Source organism: Euprymna scolopes, chromosome 35 (genome assembly GCF_053919585.1).
Source record: "Euprymna scolopes isolate OS-2025 chromosome 35, ASM5391958v1, whole genome shotgun sequence".
NCBI classification, from domain to species: Eukaryota; Metazoa; Mollusca; class Cephalopoda; order Sepiida; family Sepiolidae; genus Euprymna; species Euprymna scolopes.
Genome location: NC_136516.1, coordinates 13,625,890 through 13,651,779, shown reverse-complemented (window position 1 = coordinate 13,651,779; position 25,890 = coordinate 13,625,890). Strand labels below are relative to the sequence as shown.

The window sequence follows — 25,890 nt, the reverse complement described above, 5'->3', positions numbered from 1 at the left end:
CAAAAGTTTTTGCGAAACATACAAACACACAAACATTTCGCTTTTATATATAGACTAGCGGAGGGTACCTGGCATTGCCCGGGTGTGTGTAGTCAGTCGGTGGTGGGGTGGTGTTAATGAAAATCTAAGAATAAGCGAAGTAAAAAAATACAAAAAACAGAAAAACGTAGATGAAAAAAAAACGTGAAAAATGGCTTAAATAACCCTACTTCAATATTAAAATTTAAAAAATCGAAAAAAAAAAAAAAAAAAAAAAGACATCTCTCACACCACGATTCGAACCCAAAACCAAAAAGAATAAGTAAAAAAAAAAAGAAAACAGAAAAACGAATATTAAAACTTCTTTAAAAAATCTGAAAAATAAAAATAAAAATAATAAAAAATAGAAAAAATTAAAAAAAAAAAAAGCATGTGAAAACGGCTTCCCGGGTGTTTGTTGGTGTGTGCTCGGGCGGGGGTGGAGGGTGTTAATCAAAAAATAAGAATAAGCGAAGTAAAAAAAAAAACTAACGTAAGGCAAATGAACGATAAAGAAAACACGAAACAGAAAAACAAACGTTACAACTTCTTTAAAAAATCTGAAAAATAAAAACCCCAAACAACACGTGAAAAATGACTTAAATAACCGTTTCAATATTAAAATTTAAAAAATCGAAAAAAAAAAAAAAAAAAAAAAAAAAAAAAAAAAATCAAAAAAGACATCGCACACCACAATTCGAACACAAAACCTTTAGATAATGACCTTGCGCTTTAAGCAACTGAGCTAAGACGACGTCGACGAAATTAAGTCACTTTTTAAAATCTTTAAACTAAATCAAGTTCCGACGTCATTTGCGCATGCGTAGAACCGAACTCATCATGAGAGGGCGGTTTTTGTTGACGCCCCCCCCCCCCCCCCCCCGGTAGAAAACTGCTGATTTCAGGGTGAAAAAATTAACGTTTTTGACCAATTTTTCAATATTTGTCGGGCGAAGGTTGGAACTTTAAAACAATACCGATCTCATGAAAATCCGTGACCCGTGTCGAAAGTTTTTGAGAGACATACAAACACACATACAAAAATACATTTTCGCTTTTACATATATACTAGCGGGGGGTACCCGGCAATGCCCGGGTGTCTTGAGGTAAATCAAAACTCCGGGGGGTGTTATTAAATAATAATAAAAAAAATGTTTTGGTAGGTGAGTAGGAGAATCGAACCCGTACCCTTGAGTTGGAAATTAATGTGTGAAAAAAAAACGTGCTAAGTTAACCATTGAGCCACGGCGACAGACAACGTTAAGGTTATTTAACTATAAAAACAGGCGTGCGCAATAAAAGTTAACTCTGCGTCATTTGAGTTTAGTTTCACTTTATTTTTACTAAAAAGCCCAATCAACACGCGAGAAGCCAAATAGCAATAATTTTGTAAAAATCGACGTAAATAAATCTATACGCTACGTGCTTTCCTAATTCCTAGATATTATTATATAGGACTTATGTACACAGTTTTAAGCGATAGTAACGACCCCGGGAGCGTGTGCGAGAAAAGCCTTTTAAAGACATACACGAAATGGTCACACACATTTTGCCTTTTATATATAACTAGCAGGGCTACCCGGCGTTGCTCGGGACCGTATAAACAATGAAAAAACAAAAGCAGATATTGAACATATGTTTTATTCTTAGGGGAGAGGAATCTTTCATCTCAAGTTTTAGCGTTACAAACAAACATTTGTCTTTTATATATATAGATAATGACAGGTTTTTTGGGGGCCCCCCTCGAAGATAACTGATCAGTTGACCAACTTCTAGTGGTCCGTTTGACGTGAAATTTCGATATTTGTCATCCGGGTGATGGAGCTTCGATATGATACCAAATTTGTCAAGTTTGGTTCCGTCTTTCAAAAGTTTTAGCGTTACAAACAAACATACATACACACAGACGTTTGGCTTTTATATATATAGACTAGCAGGGCTACCCGGCGTTGCTCGGGACCGTATAAACAATGAAAAAACAAAAGCAGATATTGAACATATGTTTGATTCTTAGGGGAGAGGAATCTTTCATCTCTATGTATTATTTGTTTTATCTACCCTAGGACTGATATTGTTCATGTTTTATCCCTAGCATAGGTAATTGACAGCATGTATATGAAATTGTTTTACCTTAGGGAGAAGAGAACAGGTAATATACAACATAATGTGTCTATATTACATCCCTGGCAACGCCTAGAAACCAGCTAGAACATGTATTTCAGTCAATCTTTATTATATCCTGGGCTATGCCGGGAAACCAGCTAATCTCTTTTTAGTGACTTGACCACCAAAATACCTCCCTAAGTGTGTCCTTTCTTTTGAACTTATTAGATATAGGTATCTAGAAATGTGTGTGAAATTTTGTTGAATGCATTGTTCACTATGATTTTCTTATTGTTCTACACAATATCAACTGTAGCGAAATAACACAGTAAACTTAGTGTAGTGTTAGAATAAAGAGCAAAGGAAAAAATTAGAATCATATTTTGTAATTGCAAATCTAAATTTGCTAGCATGTACCAGTATTTGCCAGGTTGTGGAAATTTGGAACTTATAACATATGTAGTGGCCTTTTCCTAGATACCTATTGCTAAAAATTATACTTTCATTTTGTTAGAAAAATCTCTCTTCAGATGCCCTGCATCATTCAAAATAAAAACAAATATTTTTATAATTGTTTCAGTATATTGCTACACAATGTGAAAGTTTTTAACGTTTGTAAAAAAAATCATGAATGTGCTTATATTGCAAAAAAGAAAATATCAGTGCACAGTATTGAAAGTGTTTGAGATTCAAAAGTCTGTAACATTTCTACTAACTTCATAAGATGTCATGTGAGAAACTGAATTGAATATCAAGACATTATCTGAAGCGTTTTTATTTTGGTGTAACATATGTGTTTACAGTGAACCTTAACTTTTAATAAACAGATTGGTATGCAATGACATAGGCTAAGAATCTTTAACAAAATATATATAAATTGGAAAAATGTGTGAACAAATGAAAAAAAAATGATCCGCTCCACTTGATGACATCAAGCACAGTAATATTTTAGTGAAGAAAATATGAAATTGATGTTCAGTGATTAGTTTGGATGAATGAGAAAATGTAATTGTTTGATGCATAAAAATAACTCAGTTGCTGTATTTGATATTAAGCAGCAAAATATAGTGATTTGAATATTTGGGAAAACATCAAACCAGATTATGTAAAAAGAAAAAAAAAAGATGAAAATTAGAAAATATATATTTTATGTTTATGAGTTCTGCCAATCAAAATTTTGTGGCAGAAATTGGGTGATTACCATGCAATTTTATTTTGGTAAAATTCTTAAATTATTAGAATGTTTATTATAATTTCTAATTAGTGACTTGTTATAATCAAAATCCGCCCTAAAGAGTGTCCTTTCTTTTATTAGGTATCAGAGTAGGTATCAAGATTTTTACTTCTATACAAATGTGATATTTCAGATCTGTACATAAAAAATTTGTTGAATATATAGGTTGAGAATTGTTCTGTGTCGCTCTCTCTCACACACACACGCATTCTCACTTTTATAGATATAATAGATAGATTACTCTAGATATATTTCCATATGTCTGAATACCCTATATACAAATTTTCAAATCTGTAGATAAAAAAATTTGTTGAGTATATAGGTTGAAAATTGTTCTCTCTCTCTCACACACACATTCTCAATTTTAGAGATATAATAGATAGATTATGCTAGATATATTTCCATATGTCTGAATACCCTATATACAAATTTTCTAATCTGTAGATCAAATATTTGTTGAATATATAGGTTGAAAATTGTTCTTACTCTCTCTCTCTCTCTCTCTGGCTACCTCACACACACATTCTAACTTTTATAGATATAATAGATAGATTATGCTAGATATATTTCCATATGTGTGAATACCCTATATACAAATTTTCTAATTTGTAGATAAAAAATTTGTAGAGTGCATAGGTTGAGAATTGTTCTCTCTATCTCTCACACACACACATTCTAACTTTTAAAGATATAATAGATTATGCTAGATATATTTCGATATTTCTGAATACCCTATATATAAAAATTTGTTGAATGTATCGGTTGAGAACTGTTCTCTCTCTCTCTCTCTCGCTCACACACACACACATTCTCACTTTTATAGATATAATAGAAAGATTATCCTAGATATATTTCTATTTGTATGAATACTCTATATACACATTTTAAAATCTGTAGATAAAGAATTTGTTGAGTATATGGGTTGAGAATTGTTCTCTCTCTCTCTCTCTCTCTCTCACACACACACACACATTCTCACTTTTATAGATATAATAGATTATGCTAGATATATTTCCATATGTCTGAATACCCTATATACAAATTTTCAAATCTGTAGATAAAAAATTTGTTGAGTATATAGGTTGAGAATTGTTCTCTCTCTCTCTCTATCACACACATTCTCACTTTTATAGATATAATAGACAGATTATGCCAGATATATTAAAATATGTCTGAATGCCCAATATACAAATTTTGAAATCTGTAGATAAAAAATTTGTTGTATACATAGGTTGACAATTGTCCTCTCTCTCACACACACACACATTCTCACTTTTATACATATAATAGATAGATTATGCTAGATATATTTCTATATGTCTGAACACCCTATATACAAATGTTCAAATCTGTGGATAAAAAATTTGTTGAATGTATAGGTTGAGAATTTTTATCTCTCTCTTTTTCTCTCTCTCTCTCTCGCTATCTCACACACACGCATTCTCACTTTTATAGATAAAATAGATAGATTATGCTAGATATATTTCCATATGTCTGAATACCCTATATACAAAGTTTCAAATCTGTAGATAAAAAATTTGTTGAATAAATAGGTTTAGAATTGTTCACTCTCTCTCTCACACACACATTCTAACTTTTGTAGTTATAATAGATAGATTATGCTAGATATATTTCCATATGTCTGAATACCCTATATACAAATTTTCTAAACTGTAGGTAAAAAATTTGTTGAGTATGTAGGTTAAGAATTGTTCTCTCTCTCTCTCACACACACACACACACACAAGTTCTCACTTTTATAGATATAATAGATAGATTATGCTAGATATATTTCTATATGTCTGCCTACCCTATATACAAATTTCCAAATCTGTGCCCAAAAATGTGTGGAATATATAGGTTGAGAATTGTTCTCTCTCTCTCTCTCTCTCACACATATTCTCACTTTTATAGGTTATATAGGTTGAGAATTTTTTGCTCTTTCCATCACTCACATTCACACTTTTATAGATATAATACATAGATTATGCCAGATATATTTACATATGTCTGAATACCCAATATACACATTTTCAAATCTGTAGATAAAAAATTAGTTGAATATATAGGTTGAGAATTGTTCTCTCTCTCTCTCTTTCTCTCTCTCTCACACACACATTCTCACTTTTATAGATATAATAGATAGATTATGCTAGATATATTTCCATACGTCTGAATACCCTATATCCAAATTTTCTAATATGTAGATAAAAAATTTGTTGAATATATAGGGTGAGAATTTTCCTTCCTCTCTTTCTCTCTCTCTCTTTCTCACACACACACAAGCTGAAAATTGTTCTCTCTCTCTCTCTGACTCTCTCTCTCTCTCTCACACACACACACATGGTCATTTTATAGATATAATAGATAGGTTATGCTAGATATATTTCTATATGTCTGAATACCCTATATACAAATTTTTAAATCTGTAGATAAAAAATTTGTTGAGTATATAGGTTGAGAATTGTTCTTTCTCTCTCTCTCACACACACATTCTCACTTTTATAGATATAATAGATTATGCTAGATATATTTCCAAATGTCTGAATACCCTATATACAAATTTTCAAATCTGTAAAGATAGAATTTGTTGAATATATAGGTTGAGAATTGTTCTCTCTCTCTCTCTTTCACACACATTCTCACTTTTATAGATATAATAGATAGATTATGCTAGATATATTTCCTTATGTCTGAATACCCTATATACAAATTATCAAATCTGTAGATACAAAATTTGTTGAGTATATAGGTTGAGAATTGTTCTCTCTCTCTCTCTCTCTCACTCACTCACTCACTCACTCACACACACACACACACATTCTACCTTTTATAGATATAATAGATTATGCTAGATATATTTCCATATGTCTGAATACCCTGTATACAAATTTTCAGATCTGTACATAAAAATTAGTTGAATATATAGGTTGAGAATTGTTCTCTCTCTCTCTCTTCTCTCTCTCTCTCACACACATTCTCACTTTTATAGATATAATAGATAGATTATGCTAGATATATTTCCATGTCTGAATACCCTATATACAAATTTTCTAATCGGTAGATAAAAAATTTGTTGAATATATAGGGTGAGAATTGTACTTACTCTCTCTCTCTCTCTCTCTCTCACGCACACATTCTCACTTTTATAGATATAATAGATAGATTATGCTGGATATATTTCCATATGTCTGAATACCCTATATACAAATGGTCAAATCTGTAGATAACAAATTTATTGAATAGATAGGTTGAGAATTGTTCTCTCTCTCTCTCTCGCAACCTTACACACACAACCACACGCAAACATTCTGACTTTTATAGATATAATAGATCGATTATGCTAGATATATTTCCATATGTCTGAATACCCAATATACAAATTTTCAAATCTGTAGGTAAAAAATTTGTTGAATATATAGGTTGAGAATTGTTCTCTCTCTCTCACACACTCACATTCTCACTTTTATAGATATAATGTATAGATTATGCTAGATATATTTCTATATGTCTGAATACCCTATATACAAAGTTTAAAATCCGTAGATAAAAATACGTTGAGTATATAGGTTGAGAATTGTTCTCTCTCTCTCTTACGCACACACACACACACACACACACACACACACATTTTCACTTTTATAGATATAATAGATAGATTATGCTAGATATATTTCCATATGTCTGAATACCCTATATACAAATTTTCAAATCTGTAGATAAAAAATGTATTGAATATATAGGTTGAGAATTGTTGTCTCTCTCTCTCTCTCTCTCTCTCTCTCTCTCTGGCTACCTCACACACACACACATTTTCACTTTTATAGATATAATAGATAGATTATGCTAGATATATTTCCATATGTCTAAATACCCTATATACAAACTTTCAAATCTGTAGATAAAAAATTTGTTGAGTATATAGGTTGAGAATTGTTCTCTCTCTCTCACACGAAACTGTGCGCTCGGCTTCTTCCCCCCCTTCCCACCCCAAATGCTTGGGAAACTGTGCACTGTTTTTGTTGGTTTTCAAGCTGCCTCTTCCCCCCCCCCCACACACACAGTTTAACAGTAGTAGGAGGTCAAGAGAAAGAGGGTGAGAGAGAGAGAAGAGTAAGTTGGTGAGAGAGAGAGAAAAGAGAAAGAGGGTGTTGGTTTTATATTTTTATTATCGTCTAATATTTTGAAAGCTGAATTTCTAATAAAATGTGCATCTATAGGAGATAATGCCTGGGAATGTGTTCCCCCCCACAGTTTAACAGTGGTGTGACGTCAAGAGAAAGAGGGTGAGAGAGAGGGAAGAGTAAGTGGGTGAGAGAGAGAAAGAGAGAGAAAAAAAAAGAAAGACGGTGTTGGTTTTGTGAAAAAAGTTGTTATTTACAATTGTTCGCATTCTTGGCCTTTTGGTCAAGATCAAAGTGTAGTATCTGTTCTTCAGATGCTGCACTTCTATTTCTTGTTCTCTTTCGGTGGAGGAGAAATCCTCCACGACTGAGACAATTTTTATTTTTGTACCTTTTCTCCACGTTAAAAAACGACCCTGGTGTCTAACTCTGTCCCGTGGGGAGGCATAGTAAATAGGTACAATTGTTCGCCATTAGTGGATGTTGACGTCACGTCACGTGACATGACTAAGCGTTTTTTTTTTTTAGTATGAATAACATTTTTTGTTTTAATTATAAAGTCTACACTTAATTTTATAGAAAATGATGTATATATAATAGAAAAAAAAAATTACTGGTTTTGTTGGATTCAAGTGGATCCCCCCCCCTCCAGTTTAAGAGATAGCAGGTCACGTGGTAATATACAAAATGGCTAGCGTAAATATAAAGATCGGTTTTTTTATCGACGAATATTTTGAAAGCTGAATTTTTTTTTATTCCTGTACATTTTTTCCTGATATTTTTCGTTAAAACTCTTGTATAAATACTATTTTTAACCAGTTAAATACGTTGGAGACATTGTCATGGAGTTTAATAATCTCTAGAACAAAGCAGAAGAGAAATTACAAAAGTATCGGTAAAACAAAGTGTTTGTTTACATTTGTTCGCCATTACTGGATGTTGACGTCACGTCACGTGACATGACTAAGCGTTTTTGGATTATGTAATATTAACATTAAAATGACAGGTTTTTTTGGGGGCCCCCCTAGGAGAGAAATGATCAGTTCACCCCCTTTTAATGGTCCGTTTGGTGTGGAATTTCGATATTTGTCATGCGGGTGATCAAGGTTCAATATGATACATAATTTGTCAACTTTGGTTGTGTCTGTCAAAAGTTTGAGCTGACGTCACGTCACGTGACACGTATTGAATAACGTTAAAATGACAGGTTTTTTGGGGGGCCCCCCTAGGAGAAAAACGATCAGTTGACCCCTTTCTACTGGTCCGTTTGACGTGAAATTTCGATATTTGTCATCCGGGTGATCAAGGTGCAATATGATACCAAATTTGTCAACTCTGGTTCCGTCTTTCAAAAGTTTTAGCGTTACAAACAAACATACATACATACATACATACATACACACCGATTTTTGCCTTTTATATATATAGAAGACTGGGGGGGGGGTAATTAATAACCCTGCTTAAATATCATTAAAAAAAAAAACGGTGTAAAAAAAAAAAAAAAAAAAAAAAAAAAAAAACAAAACGGGAAAAAAATGGCATAAATAAACCTATGTAGGGGGGGGGGACTAAAGAATAAGCGAAGTAATAAAAAAAAAACGTTGCCCGTGTGTTTAAAGATGTAAAAGAAAAAAAAAATAGTTTAGTCGGGAGGAGGGATTGAACCCGGAAGCCTTGACGCGGAGGTGGAAACCAATGCCACCTACTTAACGGTCCCGATTACGAGTGAGAGTAATTGATTAGCGTGTAAAGTTAAAGCTTATAAAGCTAAAAGAGGTTTGATTGACAGGAAGATGCTAAATGAGGTCATTGCGGGATCGTTATTTTTAGTTTTCACTTCCCCCCAGATGATGGGGGAGCAGCGCGAAAGCCGAGAACACATTTTTCACTGTATTTATACTAAAATGCAGGACAAACAGGGGGACATAGCGAAATAGCGCGAATCTCATAAAAATCAACGTAAATAAATCTAGAGACGACCCGCGTTCCCAAATCCTAGGTATTATGATATACGGGGTATATAAACAGTTTTAGTAACGAACCCGGAACCGTGTGCGAGAAAAGCCTTTGCCAGACATACACGAAATGGTCACACACATTTTGCCTTTTATATATATATAGATACTAGCGAGGGGTACCCGGCGTTGCCCGGGTGTTTGAAGGTGGGGGGGGTGTAAAAAAATGTTTTGGTAGGTAAGTATGAGGATCTAACCATAGCCCTTGAGGCAAAATTGTAAATTAAAGTGTGAAAAAAAAAAACAAAAAAAAAAAAACATGCGACGTTAACCATTGCCCCACCGCGAGATGCTAACGGAAACAGGTTTGAATTTATTTAATTACTTGGATTTGGCAGGTGCCCGTTTTAATGAGTTAATGAGGTCAAGTTTGACTGCGGGATAGTATTTGATTTACTGCTGAACGCTTCTTTTTTTCCCCAAGATGTTATAGGAACCCACATGTGGCGAGTGACAAATGTTGAATATTTATCTTCCCGAAATCGGGCAAATTAAATAGACAGGCGAGCTTCGTTAACTGTGAGATATTACAATTTATATGTGATATAAAAAGTTTTAAAAAGTTGTGAAGCGACCGACTGCTTCTCGGAAAAAGCCTTTTGTAGACATACAGAAAAAGCGAACACACATACATACGTGCATACATACATACATACATACATACATTTTTGCTTTTATATTTATAGATAGATAGATGATACCTGTTTCCTCACTTATAAGAACTTGTAACTTTTACTTATAACCTATTCATGACACACCAATGTACCGTGGCACAGTGGTTGAGAACCACCACATTAACCTTTAACTAAGAGTGATTTTCAGGCCTTGATAAGTCAGGATTCATTAATAAAATTAAAAATCAATAAAAAAGCTTTTTACCTGTAACATCAGACGGCTTTGCTTGTTCCTCTTCTAATCCGTTGAGAAGCTATAAATATAAGTAAACGCTTTTATCATATATATATATTTAAAAAAAAAAAATATATATATATATATATATATATTTTAAAAAAATATATATGAGGGGCGTCCAAAAGTAATGCCTCCTATTTTTTTTTTTTTAATTCCACGCAAGTGAATCAAAGAAGATTGCAAATTGCATTATTATGATGACCAAACTTATGCATTCATGACCTTAAACTTTCATCTCTCTTTTGCAAATATTGACAGTGTGAGAAAACAAACTTATGGATATGCATCAGAATCAGAGACACGTCATCGAATTCCTCCATGCAGAAAAAAAAACTGAACTGGCCAACATTCACTGGTGTCTGCTAAACATTTACAAAACAAATGCAGTTGATATCAGCACAGTTAGATGGATTCGTCAGTTTCAAAGTGGCAACAGAGATGCGAGTGACAAAGCTTACACGAGATGCCCATGCACAGCCACCACCACTCCATAGCTGGCAAAAGTGCATTGAAAATAGTGATGACTATGTAGATAAAAAACACTCTGCAGGACAAAAGGTCGCTCATTTTAATAGTACCACTCCTGTTTTCGTAACCATTCAACATTTTTTTTATTTGAAAAAAAAAAAAAAAAAAAAAACCTGGATGCATTACTTTTGGAACAATCCTCATATATACATCCATTCACAAATTTACCAAAAAAGTTCAGGCAAAAATTTTAAGATTTAAAAAATTTCTTACAAATTAATATAAATTTTATTCCTTAAAAAAAAAATTATTTCAATAAACATTTTGTTTCCGAATTTATTGGATGCGGATTGGTAATTTGGAGCATTATGCAGTATAGACAAAAGAAAAATGTAGTCAAAAAACAAATATAACAAATGTTACCAAAGGCAAGATAAGTTACTCTTCTACTCTGAATAAGTTTGCGATATTTTATTTTAAAATGTATATTTACTTTGAAACATACAGTGTTGCGTATTAAATTCAAACAAGAAAAAATGGCTGATATTAGACAGTCATCTGGGGTGTCCCAATAATTGCTCAAAAATTGAAAATTAAAGAAAATACTGGTAGAACATTTTTGTATGATTGGTAACATGCATTGAATGATTTCTATTTTGTTTAATTTTCAATTTTGGGGTAATTATCTAGACTCACCAGATGACCTAATGCCAGGTATTTAATTTTTTTCTTGTTCTAACTAAACTTGTGTTTTAAAGTAAATACACGTCTTAAAACAAGTAAAAACAGAAAAACTTATCCGGGTAGGTAGAAGAGTAACTTATCTTGCCTTTGGTAACATTCATTTGTTATATATTCGTTCTTAAGTTTTGTTGTCTATATTGCAAAATGCCATAATTTTAATTATTCGGACTACTGTTTTCATCTTGGATGTTATTCTAACATTTCAACTAACCCTAACCCTGACCCCCTTTAGATTCATCTTGAATTCTGGAATCTTGTCCGATCAGCCATGGCCGGGTAGGAGTTTCAAGTAATTTTATTTTTAGGTTACATCAGCCGAAATGTGAGAATAATATCCAAGATAAGAATAACGATCCGAATAATAGATTAAAATACATTTTTTAAAAAAAAGTTTTAACACATCATTCATAAAGTTCATGTCTGAAACTGCATACACAAATCTTCAACATCAACGTGTTTTGCATAACATACATCATAGATTATAACAGAATGTTCTCATCAGTTGGATTATTCGCATTACCATTCTTAACATGAGGCTAATTTTCACAGCGCTTTGGTTGATATGACCTCTGACCTTCAGGTGTATCTTGTCGAACTCTGGAATCCTGAACATAATTTCATGCTGAACTCTTTATTTAATCCACATGAGTAATATGCTCTCATTTTGTCGGGCATAATAGAGTGGCGTAATGGATAAAGTGCTCAGTAAATTCAGTTATAAAGTTACACTCTTCTAGAGGTTGAAGGTTCAATCCTCAGTGGAAGCAACACTCAAAATATAATTGTGAATTCTTTATAACTTCTACCTGATCATGGCTGACAGAACAAGAGATGCTACTCCCGTGGGTTAAATAAAGGGTTCCGTTATAAATTTCATGCAGATTCCAGGGTCCGACAAGGTACACCTGAAGGTCTGAGGTTACATCAACCAAAAGATGCAAATAACAGTCAAGATGAGAACATTAGTCCAAATAATACAAATAAACCTTATCTTAAAAATTCAAAAACGCAATTAAACACAGAATATGAAATGAAAACTATTTACAACATATACAATTATTATAAATTACTATTTTGGAATTATTTTTGAAAGATTTTCATTAAAATTTTTTTTAAATGTCTAAAATTCAATTCATGTATTAAATTATATATATATATATATATATATATATATATATATATATATATATATATATATGAATTTAATGTATTATGTTAATACTTTTTTTTCAATACAAAACGAAAATCACTAAGTCTGATAAAAATATAGCAATAAGTTGATAGAACATTCATAGACAGATAATACACAAGTAAAGTGTAATATATATTACTGTGTCTTGCCAGCCACCAGTTGGGATGCTTGGTGTTGTATCTTGTCCAAAGAACTAAAAGAAAAATGTTTAGTGGATAGAAAACAAAAAAAAAAATTAGTAAAAAAAATAAATAAAAAATTATGTTTTTGTTCCAAATTCTCCCTATATTATAAGAAAAATGAATTAAAAATCTGTATGATGTATGTATTCGTGAAATGAAAATATCAAATTCCAAAAATTACATAAATGGATCTAGTTTTATTTTTATAAAGAAAATCATTTTTCTATGATTAATCGGAATTTGTAAGCATTAAAACATAAATGTTACAAGTTGGAATCATTGAGTTATCTTCCTTTGTTTTCAAAATGGCCAAGACAGTTTTTGTTACAGTTTTATTTTAAAACAAGATCAAATTAAGTTAATTTACAAAATTTTTGGAATATGATATTTTATCACAAGTAGATACATCATACAAATTTTTCTTTATTTTGTTTTTATATAGGGAAATTCTGGACAAGTAACACTTAAAAGAACTTTAAAAATAATCATTATTTAGTAAAACTTTAAAAAATAATCATTATTTAGTAAAACTTTAAAAAATAATCATTATTTAGTAAAACTTTAAAAAATAATCATTATTTAGTAAAACTTTAAAAAATAATCATTATTTAGTAAAACTTTAAAAAAAAATAATCATTATTTAGTAAAACTTATAATAATCATTATATAGAAATAAATAAATAAAAGAAATAATCTCTATTTAGTAACATTAAAAGGAGAAAATAATTTTTATTTAAAAAGGGATTTCATGGTACACAATTCAATAAGCACAGATATTTTTTTCAGTGAAAAATATACATCAGGATTGAATATTAAAGTGGTCAAATAAACATTTTCATCACAAGAGTTGTAAAATTTGAAAAGGGGCAAAGGTCAGCCACAATATGGAAACCAATTTGTGTTTAAAAGCAGCTAAACTTCTGCACATTAAATTATTATTTACTGGCCTCCCCACAAGGTCAGGTCTTATGTGGACTAAACAGGTGAAATGGATGAGAACATTCAAATTCGAACAGTTCAGGGAGCAGGTTAAATTCACAGAAGACCAAGGAAAATATGGAAGGAAGTGATAAGGATGGTCTTGAAAGAAAGATGGAGAAATAAGGACATCGCCAGAGATAGGTTATTTTCAAAGTGAATTTCTGCAAACCATTCATGCCAGCATGTAAAACCGGTATTAAATCAAATAAGATATGATTTCTTCACAAGTGATGTGTCCTGCTGTGCAAGTACTGTCTAAGAGGATGGCATCATTAAACTTAAGTTAAGTTTTTAAAAACAATTGGGACAACATGAAGACACAGTTAACAAAATAGCAGAGAAATTAATTTAAATTGACCTCCAGGTTTGGCAATCTAGCATATTTACTGATACAAGCGACTTCAATCTTGATATTGTTTTTTGCATGAAATATTCTTCCGGAAGAGTTATTCCCCTTGCATGAGTAACTGCTTGGTAAACTGGAAAATGTCCGTAACAGCAACATCTTGTGATGTCATCAACACAAGCGACCCCAACCCCCCCAAAAAACAATCTTTTCAAACACATCTTTGAGGAAATAAAAACCCTGAAAATTGTTGTGCAAAATTTTCAAGGAGGAAAGTTGAAAGATTCCTTTTCCAGGTAAGCAACTGCATTAAATTTTACCCTATAAATGGATGAGGTAGCTATTTGCATGTAATCGTTAATCTCCTACCTTTTCTTTTTTCAAATTACTGGGCAGTTTTATTTTTAACTTAAATCTTTTCTGTTATATTTCAGAATATTTATAAGACTATCAATATTTGGGAATTTATATGAATTTGAAATTTTCTTTCTTTCTTATAATCCCAAGTATTATATATATATATATATATATATATATATATATATATATATATATATATATATAAGTGTAAGCCATTTTGAGTTTCAGAACAGTTTCAGATGGTTCGTGTTACACAGAAGTCCTGGGAGGTGACTTGTTTGTAGTAGACAGTTCCACAGAACAAAATATTCTTTCCGTGTCGAAACCCGGGAAAAGAACATATGAAATTGATCCAGAAAAGGTTTAATATTTATGAAGCAATTCTGGTTTCTGATTGGTTGGTAGCAGAACGTTAATTAATTTGATTCGTCAGTTCTTAGCAGCATCCTTTATAAATAGAATCGTCCGACTGTGTGGGATCATACCCCATTAACATGTCCAAAATATTGCAACATATAATATATATATATATTACTGCAGTTCCCTAGATGTTAATCCAATAAAACTCCAGAGTTTATAAAACAGTGCTCAACAAGTAGAATGGTATTATTTTATTTATTCATGCAATCATTATCAGCTACATATATGCATACATATTTTAACTGTGATTTCTTTCAAAATCCAGCATAATTACACTACTAGTCTTAATTGGTTTAAAATGCAAATGTAAGAGTTCTTTATAAAAAAAATTTCTTGACAGAACATAGGATTTATACTCCTCCTTTTCCCCACTTCCTTCCTTCTCATGAAAATAAAGAAAAAAATTCTCATGAAAGAAAGTAATAGGGTGGAAGATCTAATGCTATTCTGATAAAAATAATAAAAAAGAGAAAAACATTAAAAAAAAACTTTAGAAAAACTTTAGAAAAACTTTAAATTTGCACACAAAAATTATATATATATATATATATATATATATATATATATATGTGTGTGTGTGTGTGTGTGTGTGAATAATGGAAACAGTATTCTGATGAGATAGATAAAAAGGAACAAACTAAGTTTCGTCTTTATTGTGAGACATCCTCAGGATGAATATATATATATATATATACACACACACACACACATACATACACATACACACAGGGTGGAAAAATAAAATTGTTGTCGTAGAAAAGACGTGATTCCATTTCCATCTGATGAAATCGGTTTTCTTTTTTTTTGTTGCAGACCATCTACTAGTTGGCCAGTTGCGTACAAATTCCAAGAATGATAGGAGCTTTCTATCATATCTGAAAGTGACACAATGTTTAATGAGAGAGATCAGAGATGCGCTGCTGTACAACTCATGCTCTCTACCAATCTAAGTTATGGCAACAGGACCATTGCCAGCACCCTTAAAATGCTTCACTGGATTTCCATAAATAAGAGGAACGGGCTCAGAGTGATGAAAAAGTTTCTAGCCATGATTATGGTCTGGTTTCAAATGAGGGCCACGTAATGCCACCTAAAATCATCAAAGTCATCTTCAAAGTCAACACCAAAGTGTACCTGGATGTGCTGAAGAGTGTGGTGATTCCCTGGTGCAATCAGTGTGGTAGCAGGACATGGCGCCAGCTGACAAGTCCAAAGAGACCCAGGCTTGGCTTCAGAAGGAGTGCTACGACTTTGTACATTTCTCTCACTGCTCCCCTCCTCCTCACACCCGAACCCATTTGACTACCTTGTTTGGTCATACATTGAGAACATCACCAATATTACCTCCCACAATACCAGTCAGCTTAATCACCAACATTCGCCAAGCTCCCGCTGGCACTTGTTGAGAAGGCATGCTCTCCGTTCCAGACCCACATTGAAGCGATGATTGACGTTGAAGGCGGTGACATTGAATAGATATCAGCTCTACTACATAATCAAGTTACCTGTATTGATCAATGTTGAGCCTGGTCAGTACCTGATGGGTGACCATTTGAGAATACCAGGTGCTGTATGTAGGGGAATGTCAACACCTCCCCGCAAAAACTTCAAAAGCTAACATTATCATCTCTCTTGATAGAGATGTACATGCAACTGGGGACTGCTTGAGAACTTTATATTCCCTTGAAACTTCCTCCATGGGAAGAAACCAGTTTAATCTACCTAGGATGAATACTGCTGGCACACCAAAGATTTGACATTTAAGAATTTTACGGTAGTTCCATTTTTAATTTTCGAAGAAAACAAGCTCCCGGCTCTGCCCTCGCCTTTCACGAAACAAAAAATAAGTTTAAACATAATGCAAGGTTTCTATAAAAATGTCTGACACTCACGGCATGCACACTTCATAAAACAGACAATAAAACCAGTTAATCTTCAGAATTTTTAAAATTCAAAGAAAAAAAAAGAAGCATACTGATGACTTACGGAGAGGAGTGTATTGGTGTCGAGGTTATAACTGCTACCACTATCAGATAGCATGCCTTGTAAGTCATCCAAATCAACTTGTATTGAATCCAATTGGTCAGCAAGAGCCTCACTGGAAACAGATATATGGACAAATATATGTAAAGCGAAAGAGAGAAGGTATGTGCGTATAAAGCAAAGAAATTTTTCATTTCTCTGGTATAATAACTGAAGACTTAAGATTTCTATTATTAAATTAGAAGTTTTCCTTTCCCTCTTTTTTAAACAGGGTGTTTAAATATTCTAGTTCTATATAAGGGAAGTGGACGGAAGAGAGTTGGATATGAGAGAAGAGAGAGGTGAGGACAGACAGAGAGCAAAAGACGTGTGGGGGGGGGGGGAGAGAGAGAGAGAGAGATGTGTGAAAAAGGGACGAGAGAGAGAGAGAGAGAGAGAGAGAGAGAGAGAGAGGCGTGGGGAGGGGGAACGGGACGAGAGAGAGAGAGATGCATGTGGGGGAGAGAGAGAGAGGCGTGTGGGGGGGAAACGGGACGAGAGAGAGAGGGGTGTGTGGGGGGGAAACCGGACGAGAGAGAGAGAGAGAGACGCAGGAGAAACGGGACGAGAGAAAGACGCAGGGGAAACGGGACGAGAGAAAGACGCAGGGGAAACGGGACGAGAGAAAGACGCAGGGGAAACGGGACGAGAGAAAGACGCAGGGGAAACGGGACGAGAGAAAGACGCAGGGGAAACGGGACGAGAGAAAGACGCAGGGGAAACGGGACGAGAGAAAGACGCAGGGGAAACGGGACGAGAGAAAGACGCAGGGGAAACGGGACGAGAGAAAGACGCAGGGGAAACGGGACGAGAGAAAGACGCAGGGGAAACGGGACGAGAGAAAGACGCAGGGGAAACGGGACGAGAGAAAGACGCAGGGGAAACGGGACGAGAGAAAGACGCAGGGGAAACGGGACGAGAGAAAGACGCAGGGGAAACGGGACGAGAGAAAGACGCAGGGGAAACGGGACGAGAGAAAGACGCAGGGGAAACGGGACGAGAGAAAGACGCAGGGGAAACGGGACGAGAGAAAGACGCAGGGGAAACGGGACGAGAGAAAGACGCAGGGGAAACGGGACGAGAGAAAGACGCAGGGGAAACGGGACGAGAGAAAGACGCAGGGGAAACGGGACGAGAGAAAGACGCAGGGGAAACGGGACGAGAGAAAGACGCAGGGGAAACGGGACGAGAGAAAGACGCAGGGGAAACGGGACGAGAGAAAGACGCAGGGGAAACGGGACGAGAGAAAGACGCAGGGGAAACGGGACGAGAGAAAGACGCAGGGGAAACGGGACGAGAGAAAGACGCAGGGGAAACGGGACGAGAGAAAGACGCAGGGGAAACGGGACGAGAGAAAGACGCAGGGGAAACGGGACGAGAGAAAGACGCAGGGGAAACGGGACGAGAGAAAGACGCAGGGGAAACGGGACGAGAGAAAGACGCAGGGGAAACGGGACGAGAGAAAGACGCAGGGGAAACGGGACGAGAGAAAGACGCAGGGGAAACGGGACGAGAGAAAGACGCAGGGGAAACGGGACGAGAGAAAGACGCAGGGGAAACGGGACGAGAGAAAGACGCAGGGGAAACGGGACGAGAGAAAGACGTAGGGCAAACGGGACGAGAGAAAGACGTAGGGCAAACGGGACGAGAGAAAGACGTAGGGCAAACGGGACGAGAGAAAGACGTAGGGGAAACGGGACGAGAGAAAGACGTAGGAGAAACGGGACGAGAGAAAGACGTAGGAGAAACGGGACGAGAGAAAGACGTAGGAGAAACGGGACGAGAGAAAGACGTAGGAGAAACGGGACGAGAGAAAGACGTAGGGGAAACGGGACGAGAGAAAGACGTAGGGGAAACGGGACGAGAGAAAGACGTAGGGGAAACGGGACGAGAGAAAGACGTAGGGGAAACGGGACGAGAGAAAGACATAGGGGAAACGGGACGAGAGAAAGATGTAGGGAAAAGGGGTAAGGGGTAAGATGGGAGTTGGAAAGGAGGGGAAAAGGACTAGGAAGAAGAGAATAAACCAAAGGAGACAGATGTTGAGAGAAAGGGGGAATTGGAGAAAGGGCGGAGTATGTGTGCATGTGTGTTGTGTGTGTTATATGCAGAAATCTATTCAAACTGGAGAAGTAAATTTTAAGACTGATTACCCTAACCCGACAGTCCCTCACTAAAACAGAAATAAAAATAAAAAGTAGTTCCCACCGTTCAGCTTCTGGACTAGCAAGAATCAAATCTTGCCCGACGCTTTCTGTGTTTACAGGAGATTCATTAGTTGCACCAGTACTGCTTGAAAGGACGACATCTTCATTTAATAACTGAGATGCATCGATTTCATCCATCTATAAAGAAAAACAAAATGGCAGAAAATAAAGAAAATATTAGCTACAAAGAAATCAACATTTCATAAACTTAGAAATATCAACATTATTACAAATAAAATATTGTGAGTTTGATATTTCAAATTGAATGCTTAAAAATGAAAAAACATTTCATATTCTAAAATGCTAAAGAACTCCAAATAGAAACAAGCTGATAACAAATTTGGTTGATTTTGTTTAACGGTATATCAAGTTTTGGGGCTATTTAATGCCAAATCCAGTAATTTAAGAGTTTTTATGCTTCAAGTTCACTATATTTTCAAATATTTATTAATATGATGCTTGGTATGAATGTTTTGTAGAAAGAAATTTTGTTGTTTTTGACTTTGCAGAACATGATTGAGTTGTATGATAAGGAAAAAAAACCTAAACAATAACATCAATGTTTGGTGCATTTCTGGTAAAAAAAAAAAACCAGTATCTTCAGGCAGCCTTATCTGGTAACATCGAATGCCCTAACAGGTATTACAAGTTCAGGCCAAAGTGGACCTGAAAGCAATGGTAATTAAGGGGCAACTCCACATTTCCACATGAGGTCTCACCACTGGACGTCTTAAGATCGTACCCAGCACCAGATAAAAGAAATTACAATCCAATAATTTTATTTGCAAAATAAACCACTACCATTGAATATATTTTCAATTCATTATTTTATTTAGACATATAGGCAGTATATAATTCTCAGACAAAATCGTGGTAACAAAGTGCTCCCCCCTTTCAACAGTAGGTCACATGAATTTTTTTTTTTTTTTTTTTTTTGCAGTGCCTCCCAATTTGATCAAGTACTTTTCTTTTTAAATAAGAAAACTAAAATTTTAGGAGTAAGAGAGGAGCGACTGTCTTGCATCGCCACCCTAAAAATAATCTAAGGAAACAAGGGAGATAACTCAATTACAAACTTTTGTTGTAATCTCTATGACTTCCCATTAATCGCTTAAAAATGATCTTTATAAAAATAAAACTACATCATTTTACCTGATTTTTAGAATATGCTATCTTTCCATCATGTGAGCATACATTATACAGATTTTTCTTTATTTTTGTTTCTAATATCAGGGGAATTCTGTATAAGAATAAAAAGAAAACTTCCAATAGACCTTTGCCATCTATCCTTCTCCAATGTTATTTAACCTAGTTTGAGCATGCAACTAACTCATTCAGAAAGAGAATTTATCTACAAAGTTGTTCTTTTCCTTTCTCTACCTGGTTGCCCAGTTGAAACCGGGAGTGCTGACAATCAAAGCTGATCTAGCACAACGCTAGGAGGCCTGCAAGTGGTTGGTCTTGGAGTTTGGAATCAGGGTTTTTTTTTTCTTTTCTACAAGTCACCACTTATAAAGGCCTGAAGGCCACTCTGGGATAAATGTAATGGTCAGTGAGACATTAGCATTATGATCAGTAGTGGTGGAAATTAGGTATAATTTGATTAAGGGGATGGCTCAACAAGAACTTGTTTACATTTTATTCGAAAACCACCATGTTGTAATCAGCTGGAAAGCAGGTTCGCAGTACAGAGTTCCACAGACAGACAATTCTAGGAAAGAAACTTTGTTCATGGAATTTGCAGCTAGATATATGCACAGATAAAGATTATAGGAAATTGTTGACACTGGTTGTAGCTACGCAAGTGATTGCTGTGAATGTTTTTTTTGGGTGGGGGCATGGATTGAAATTCAGTTGCATTGTCAATATCATGTGACCTACCTCGAGATGAAAGCAAATGGACTATGATAGTAAGACATGCTGTACTGGCTTGGGACGAGGAGGCTGGCTCAACCCAACCATTGTGACAGGCAATACAAGTCAGTCAAATATATGTAAAAATAATAAGTTAACACAAGAATTAAAAAAAAAAAAAAAGAAAATGATATACTTAAAAAAGGGGAAACAAAATTAAAAGTATAAATACTCCTGGGGGAAACACCAAGTTGGGACAGTTTTATATAGTCAGATTATCATTATTAGCTTTTAATTACATTTTTTTTTTCATATTTGATTCAAATAAATACCTGAAAGTTATTTAATTTTGGTTGATTATCTTCTATATCGTCATCTGAGATTTCAACAATTGTTGGACAGTGGCCAGTGTTTGCTTTGCTTAACATTACATCTTGGATATCTTGGATGGCTGGTGTGTAGCTGGGTGAGGTCACCGTTGTGGATGGCAGGCTTTCTGTTGGGGCAGTGTTAATTAAATCTGATTGAATACAAAGCTGTAAAAACAAATTTTTTTTTTTTTACATTAGAAGAAAAAAATCAATAAATGCCTCAATTTATTGATAATCTATAAACTATTAAAATTATGTTTTTAGAGTTTTTTGATTTTTTTTTTTTTTAAACACAAATAGAAACATGATTGTTTGACAAATAAAAAAAAACAAAGAATAGGCAGAGTACACACTACTAAGGCAGTAGTCAATACCTGAGTTTTAATCTCATGTATCAGGTGTCTTCAAGAAATATCCAGACTTTCTCGCATGTGCACTTTTATTGATAGTACACACATGAAACTTTAGTCCCCTTCAAAGTAATCTCAATGCACTTGTATCAGCAACTTCTGGAAGGCTCCATGGAAGTTTTCACATGTGAGCATATCAATGACCCTCATCACATTTATCTCCTGAATTGTCTCGTAACGACAGCCTCTAAGGTTTTCCTTGAGCTTAGCGAATAAATAAAAGTCATAGGGAACAAAGTTTGGACAATAGGGAGGATGAGAAAATGTCTTGATGCTTATCTTAGTCAAATAGTCTGTTACAAGGATGATGTTGTGGACTCGCGCATTTGCGCAAACCTTCAGCATCTTCAGTTCCTTGTGAATAATTGTGTGTGTACAGTTTCCACATTGACATCAGACTGTACTTATTGTCTCTATAGACACTCCCTTAGCTGACCCTTAATTTCTTAAAGGATTCTCCCATACTCATCACCGGTGAGATCTCTTCTGGTGTCCAGCCCCTTAATGTATGCAATTATTGTAGCTGCTCCTTGCACCTAGAAATGCTTAATTCTTGAAGAGAAGCAATATTTCCTACTGACAATGCGCAAAAGGTCAGAATAATTTTGAGAGATAGAAAACAGCACTGTGTTAAACATGAAATTAAAACACTTTGAATTTACTTATACAAATATTTTATTTTAAACATTTGAATATTTATCACAAACCAACTTTTTCCAACACAAAAATACATAAACAGCCAGCATCAGTTAGAGACAAAGTTAAAACCTATTCCAAATAAATTCCATTTCTTTCATAGTGTAGACAATAAAAATACCACTATTTTTTTTTTTTTTAAACTTCTTCTCCTACATACTGTTTATTTTCTTTCTTTGCATTTTACAATGACACCAAATATTTTGCTTTGATGCAACTTTTTTTTTTAATCACCCCCCCCTCTCCCTCTACATTTTCTTTTTTCATCAATTTCATTCAGGCAAGGATAACTATTTACATTATAGTCAAGAATGTGGTCTGCCACTGTCTAGAAGGATTTTTTTCAGAATTAATTGATTGAAATTTGCTGAGGAATGCGAGTTTGTAACATTAAAAAAAAAGTTCTTTTTACAAAAAAACAAAGTTTATAAAATCAATTAAAAAAATTGTTACGGTCTTTAGCAAAAAAAAAAAAAATAAAAATAAAAATTAAAAAAAAAAATGCAATGACTGCTCTTTTATATAAAACGTTTTTAGCAACATTTTTGTAATTGTCAATAATGTTTAATTTCAGTTATTTTATTTTTTTTCGTTCCAAAGTTCTTTTCTTCAGTAACAGAGGAGACAACTTGATCATCAAAAATTCAGTAATACTTTCCAAAGCTAATAAAATAAGGAGGGGGAAGTGTTGGAAGACTTGAAATCAGGGGAAAATAAACGCCTTTGAGTTGACCCTTTTATGCCTCATCTCATCCTATAAATGGATGAGGGACACGAGATAAAAACTACAAAACGATTATACAAGTAAGGAATTTCTTTTTTTTTTTCTAGTATACAGAATACATAATTCTGCATATCTGTGTTTGTGCTGTATCGTACAAAGTTGAGCATGGAATTCCTTGAGTTAATACCCTTTTTCAGGTAATGCCAGGACACAGGTTAGCTAGTGTGTGTGTATATATATATATATATTAGATAGACTCTCCCGTCGATTTCAACATATGAGGTTCCGCCACAAAAACGAAGTTGCTCAGAAATCTACACAGATGATTTGTTTATAATGATGAAGGTTTTGTGTAGTACCATTCCCACTTTTTGGTATTACTGCTAACCTCCGTTGGTACAGATAACTGCGACAGAACAGAGTATACAGAGTTTACATCAGAGTTTCCTTCTAGATGCATGTCTTAACGAAGACTGGGGGTGCATCTCTCCCAGTGAACTAATGTGCCTCTAGATACCAACCTGGAAATTTCTACAACTCCGTGTGGTACATACAGTGCCTAAATTGCTTAACTTTGGTGATCTGGCTAGAACCAGTGTCAAAATGATTGTACTATCTCTCTCTCTCTCTATATATATATATATATATATATATATATATATATATATATATATATATATATATATATAGAGAGAGAGAGAGAGAGAGAGAAAAGAGGTTGGAACCACCGCCACCTCATCAAAACTGAAGAGTCCCTTTTTCCCTAACTTGAAGTTTTTTTTGTTTTAAAGAAATTAGAAAAAAAGAATAACTTTCCTCACAAATGATACATTTTAATGAAATTTCTTTGAATGATAGCCGCAATTTAGTGATACTTAAATTAAATGTTAAAACAACGAGAAAAAAAAGATTAAATTCCTCGAAAGGATTGATACTGACCTGTGATGGATTTTGCTCATTGTGTTCTTCGATTGATAATCGCTTGTTGCTGAAACGGCTCATTTTTGCTGGAACCACAGCATCTTCTTGGACTTCTGGTGCTTCTTCAATCATCCGAGGTAGCTGCCGTTTCATATTGGTCAAGCTACGATTATGTTGGACAAATGTGACCAGCAGTTGAATCAACTAAAAAGAGAGGCGAATTAAAAGAGTAAAAAAATATCAACGCGTGATGAAATATGATCAAAATTCAGTGGATATATACTCACTCTCATATTATCTGGATTCTTCAAACTACTGCTCTCATCTTGAGTATAATTTTCACAACATGTAAAACTCCGATCCTCTCCAGGTCTAGCTGATGTAAAACTCCGATCCTCTCCAGGTCTAGCTGATGTAAAACTCCGATCCTCTCCAGGTCTAGCTGATGTAAAACTCCGATCCTCTCCAGGTCTAGCTGATGTAAAACTCCGATCCTCTCCAGGTCTAGCTGATGTAAAACTCCGATCCTCTCCAGGTCTAGCTGATGTAAAACTCCGATCCTCTCCAGGTCTAGCTGATGTAAAACTCCGATCCTCTCCAGGTCTAGCTGATGTAAAACTCCGATCCTCTCCAGGTCTAGCTGATGTAAAACTCAGACCCTCTCCAGGTCTAGCTGATGTAAAACTCAGACCCTCTCCAGGTCTAGCTGATGTAAAACTCAGATCCTCTTCAGGTCTATCTGATCTAAAACTATGGAATCTTTATATCAAAGTTCGAAATCGGCACACAAAACCCTTTATTTAATCCACGGAGGTAGCATACTCTCGTTCTGTCAGCCATGATTGGGTAGAAATCCTAAATAATTCGCAATTGTATTTTGGTATTATTTCTGAGAACTAAACATTCAACCTCCAGAAGAACTGAATTTTACCAAGTACTTTATCGACTATGCCACAGATTCTAGTCCAAAAAATCTATATAATACGAATAATCTTTCGAATAATCTATCTATATATAAAAGGCAAAATGTGTGTGACCATTTCGTGTATGCCTCGCAAAGGTTTCTTTTGCACACGCTCCCGGGGTTGTTACTATTGCTTAGAACTGTTTATATACCTCCTATATAATAATATCTACGATTTGGGAACGTGTGTAGCGTATAGATTTATTTGCGTCGACTTTTACAAAATTATTGCTATTTTGGCTTCTCACGTGTTTATTCGGCTTTTTTGTATAAAAAGCAAAACTAATTCAAAGCTAAGCGAGCGTTCTCGGCATCATGCCAGGAAACATCTAGAAGCAATCAGCTTTGATCAATCTTGTATATTATACAATTGCTATTCAATCTGGACAATTGGAAGCTGCTTTCCCCCTCCCCAACATCTGTTTGGGGAAAAAACAGTCAAATTTTCGTAAACAAACCCAAACGCTGCGTGACTTCTATTTGACCTTCTTAATTAGGTCAAATGGAAGCAGCAGAGTTAACTTTTATTGTGCACGCTCGCCTGTTTTTATAGTTAAATAAATTCAAACCCGTCTACCTTGTATGTCACGGTGGCCCAATTGTTAACATCGCACAGTTTGTT

At 34.7% G+C, this 25,890-nt stretch overlaps 1 protein-coding gene and 1 pseudogene across 6 annotated transcripts in view; one reads left to right on the top strand and one right to left on the bottom strand.

Moving 5' to 3' along the window:
• Positions 1-25,890, bottom strand: part of LOC145259695 (heat shock factor protein-like) — a 166,938-nt gene that overhangs the window by 24,010 nt on the left and 117,038 nt on the right. For all 6 annotated transcript variants that reach the window (XM_080117369.1, XM_080117365.1, XM_080117370.1 and 3 more), the window contains exons 6-11: positions 24,323-24,508; positions 21,515-21,718; positions 19,330-19,466; positions 17,086-17,197; positions 12,950-13,003; positions 10,374-10,422 (exon numbers count right to left, since the gene is read on the bottom strand). In XM_080117369.1, coding sequence (XP_079973495.1) covers positions 10,374-10,422; positions 12,950-13,003; positions 17,086-17,197; positions 19,330-19,466; positions 21,515-21,718; positions 24,323-24,508 — 742 coding nt within the window. The remainder of the gene's footprint in view (positions 1-10,373; positions 10,423-12,949; positions 13,004-17,085; positions 17,198-19,329; positions 19,467-21,514; positions 21,719-24,322; positions 24,509-25,890) is intronic.
• LOC145260076 (U2 spliceosomal RNA) lies at positions 7,742-7,875 on the top strand (annotated as a pseudogene).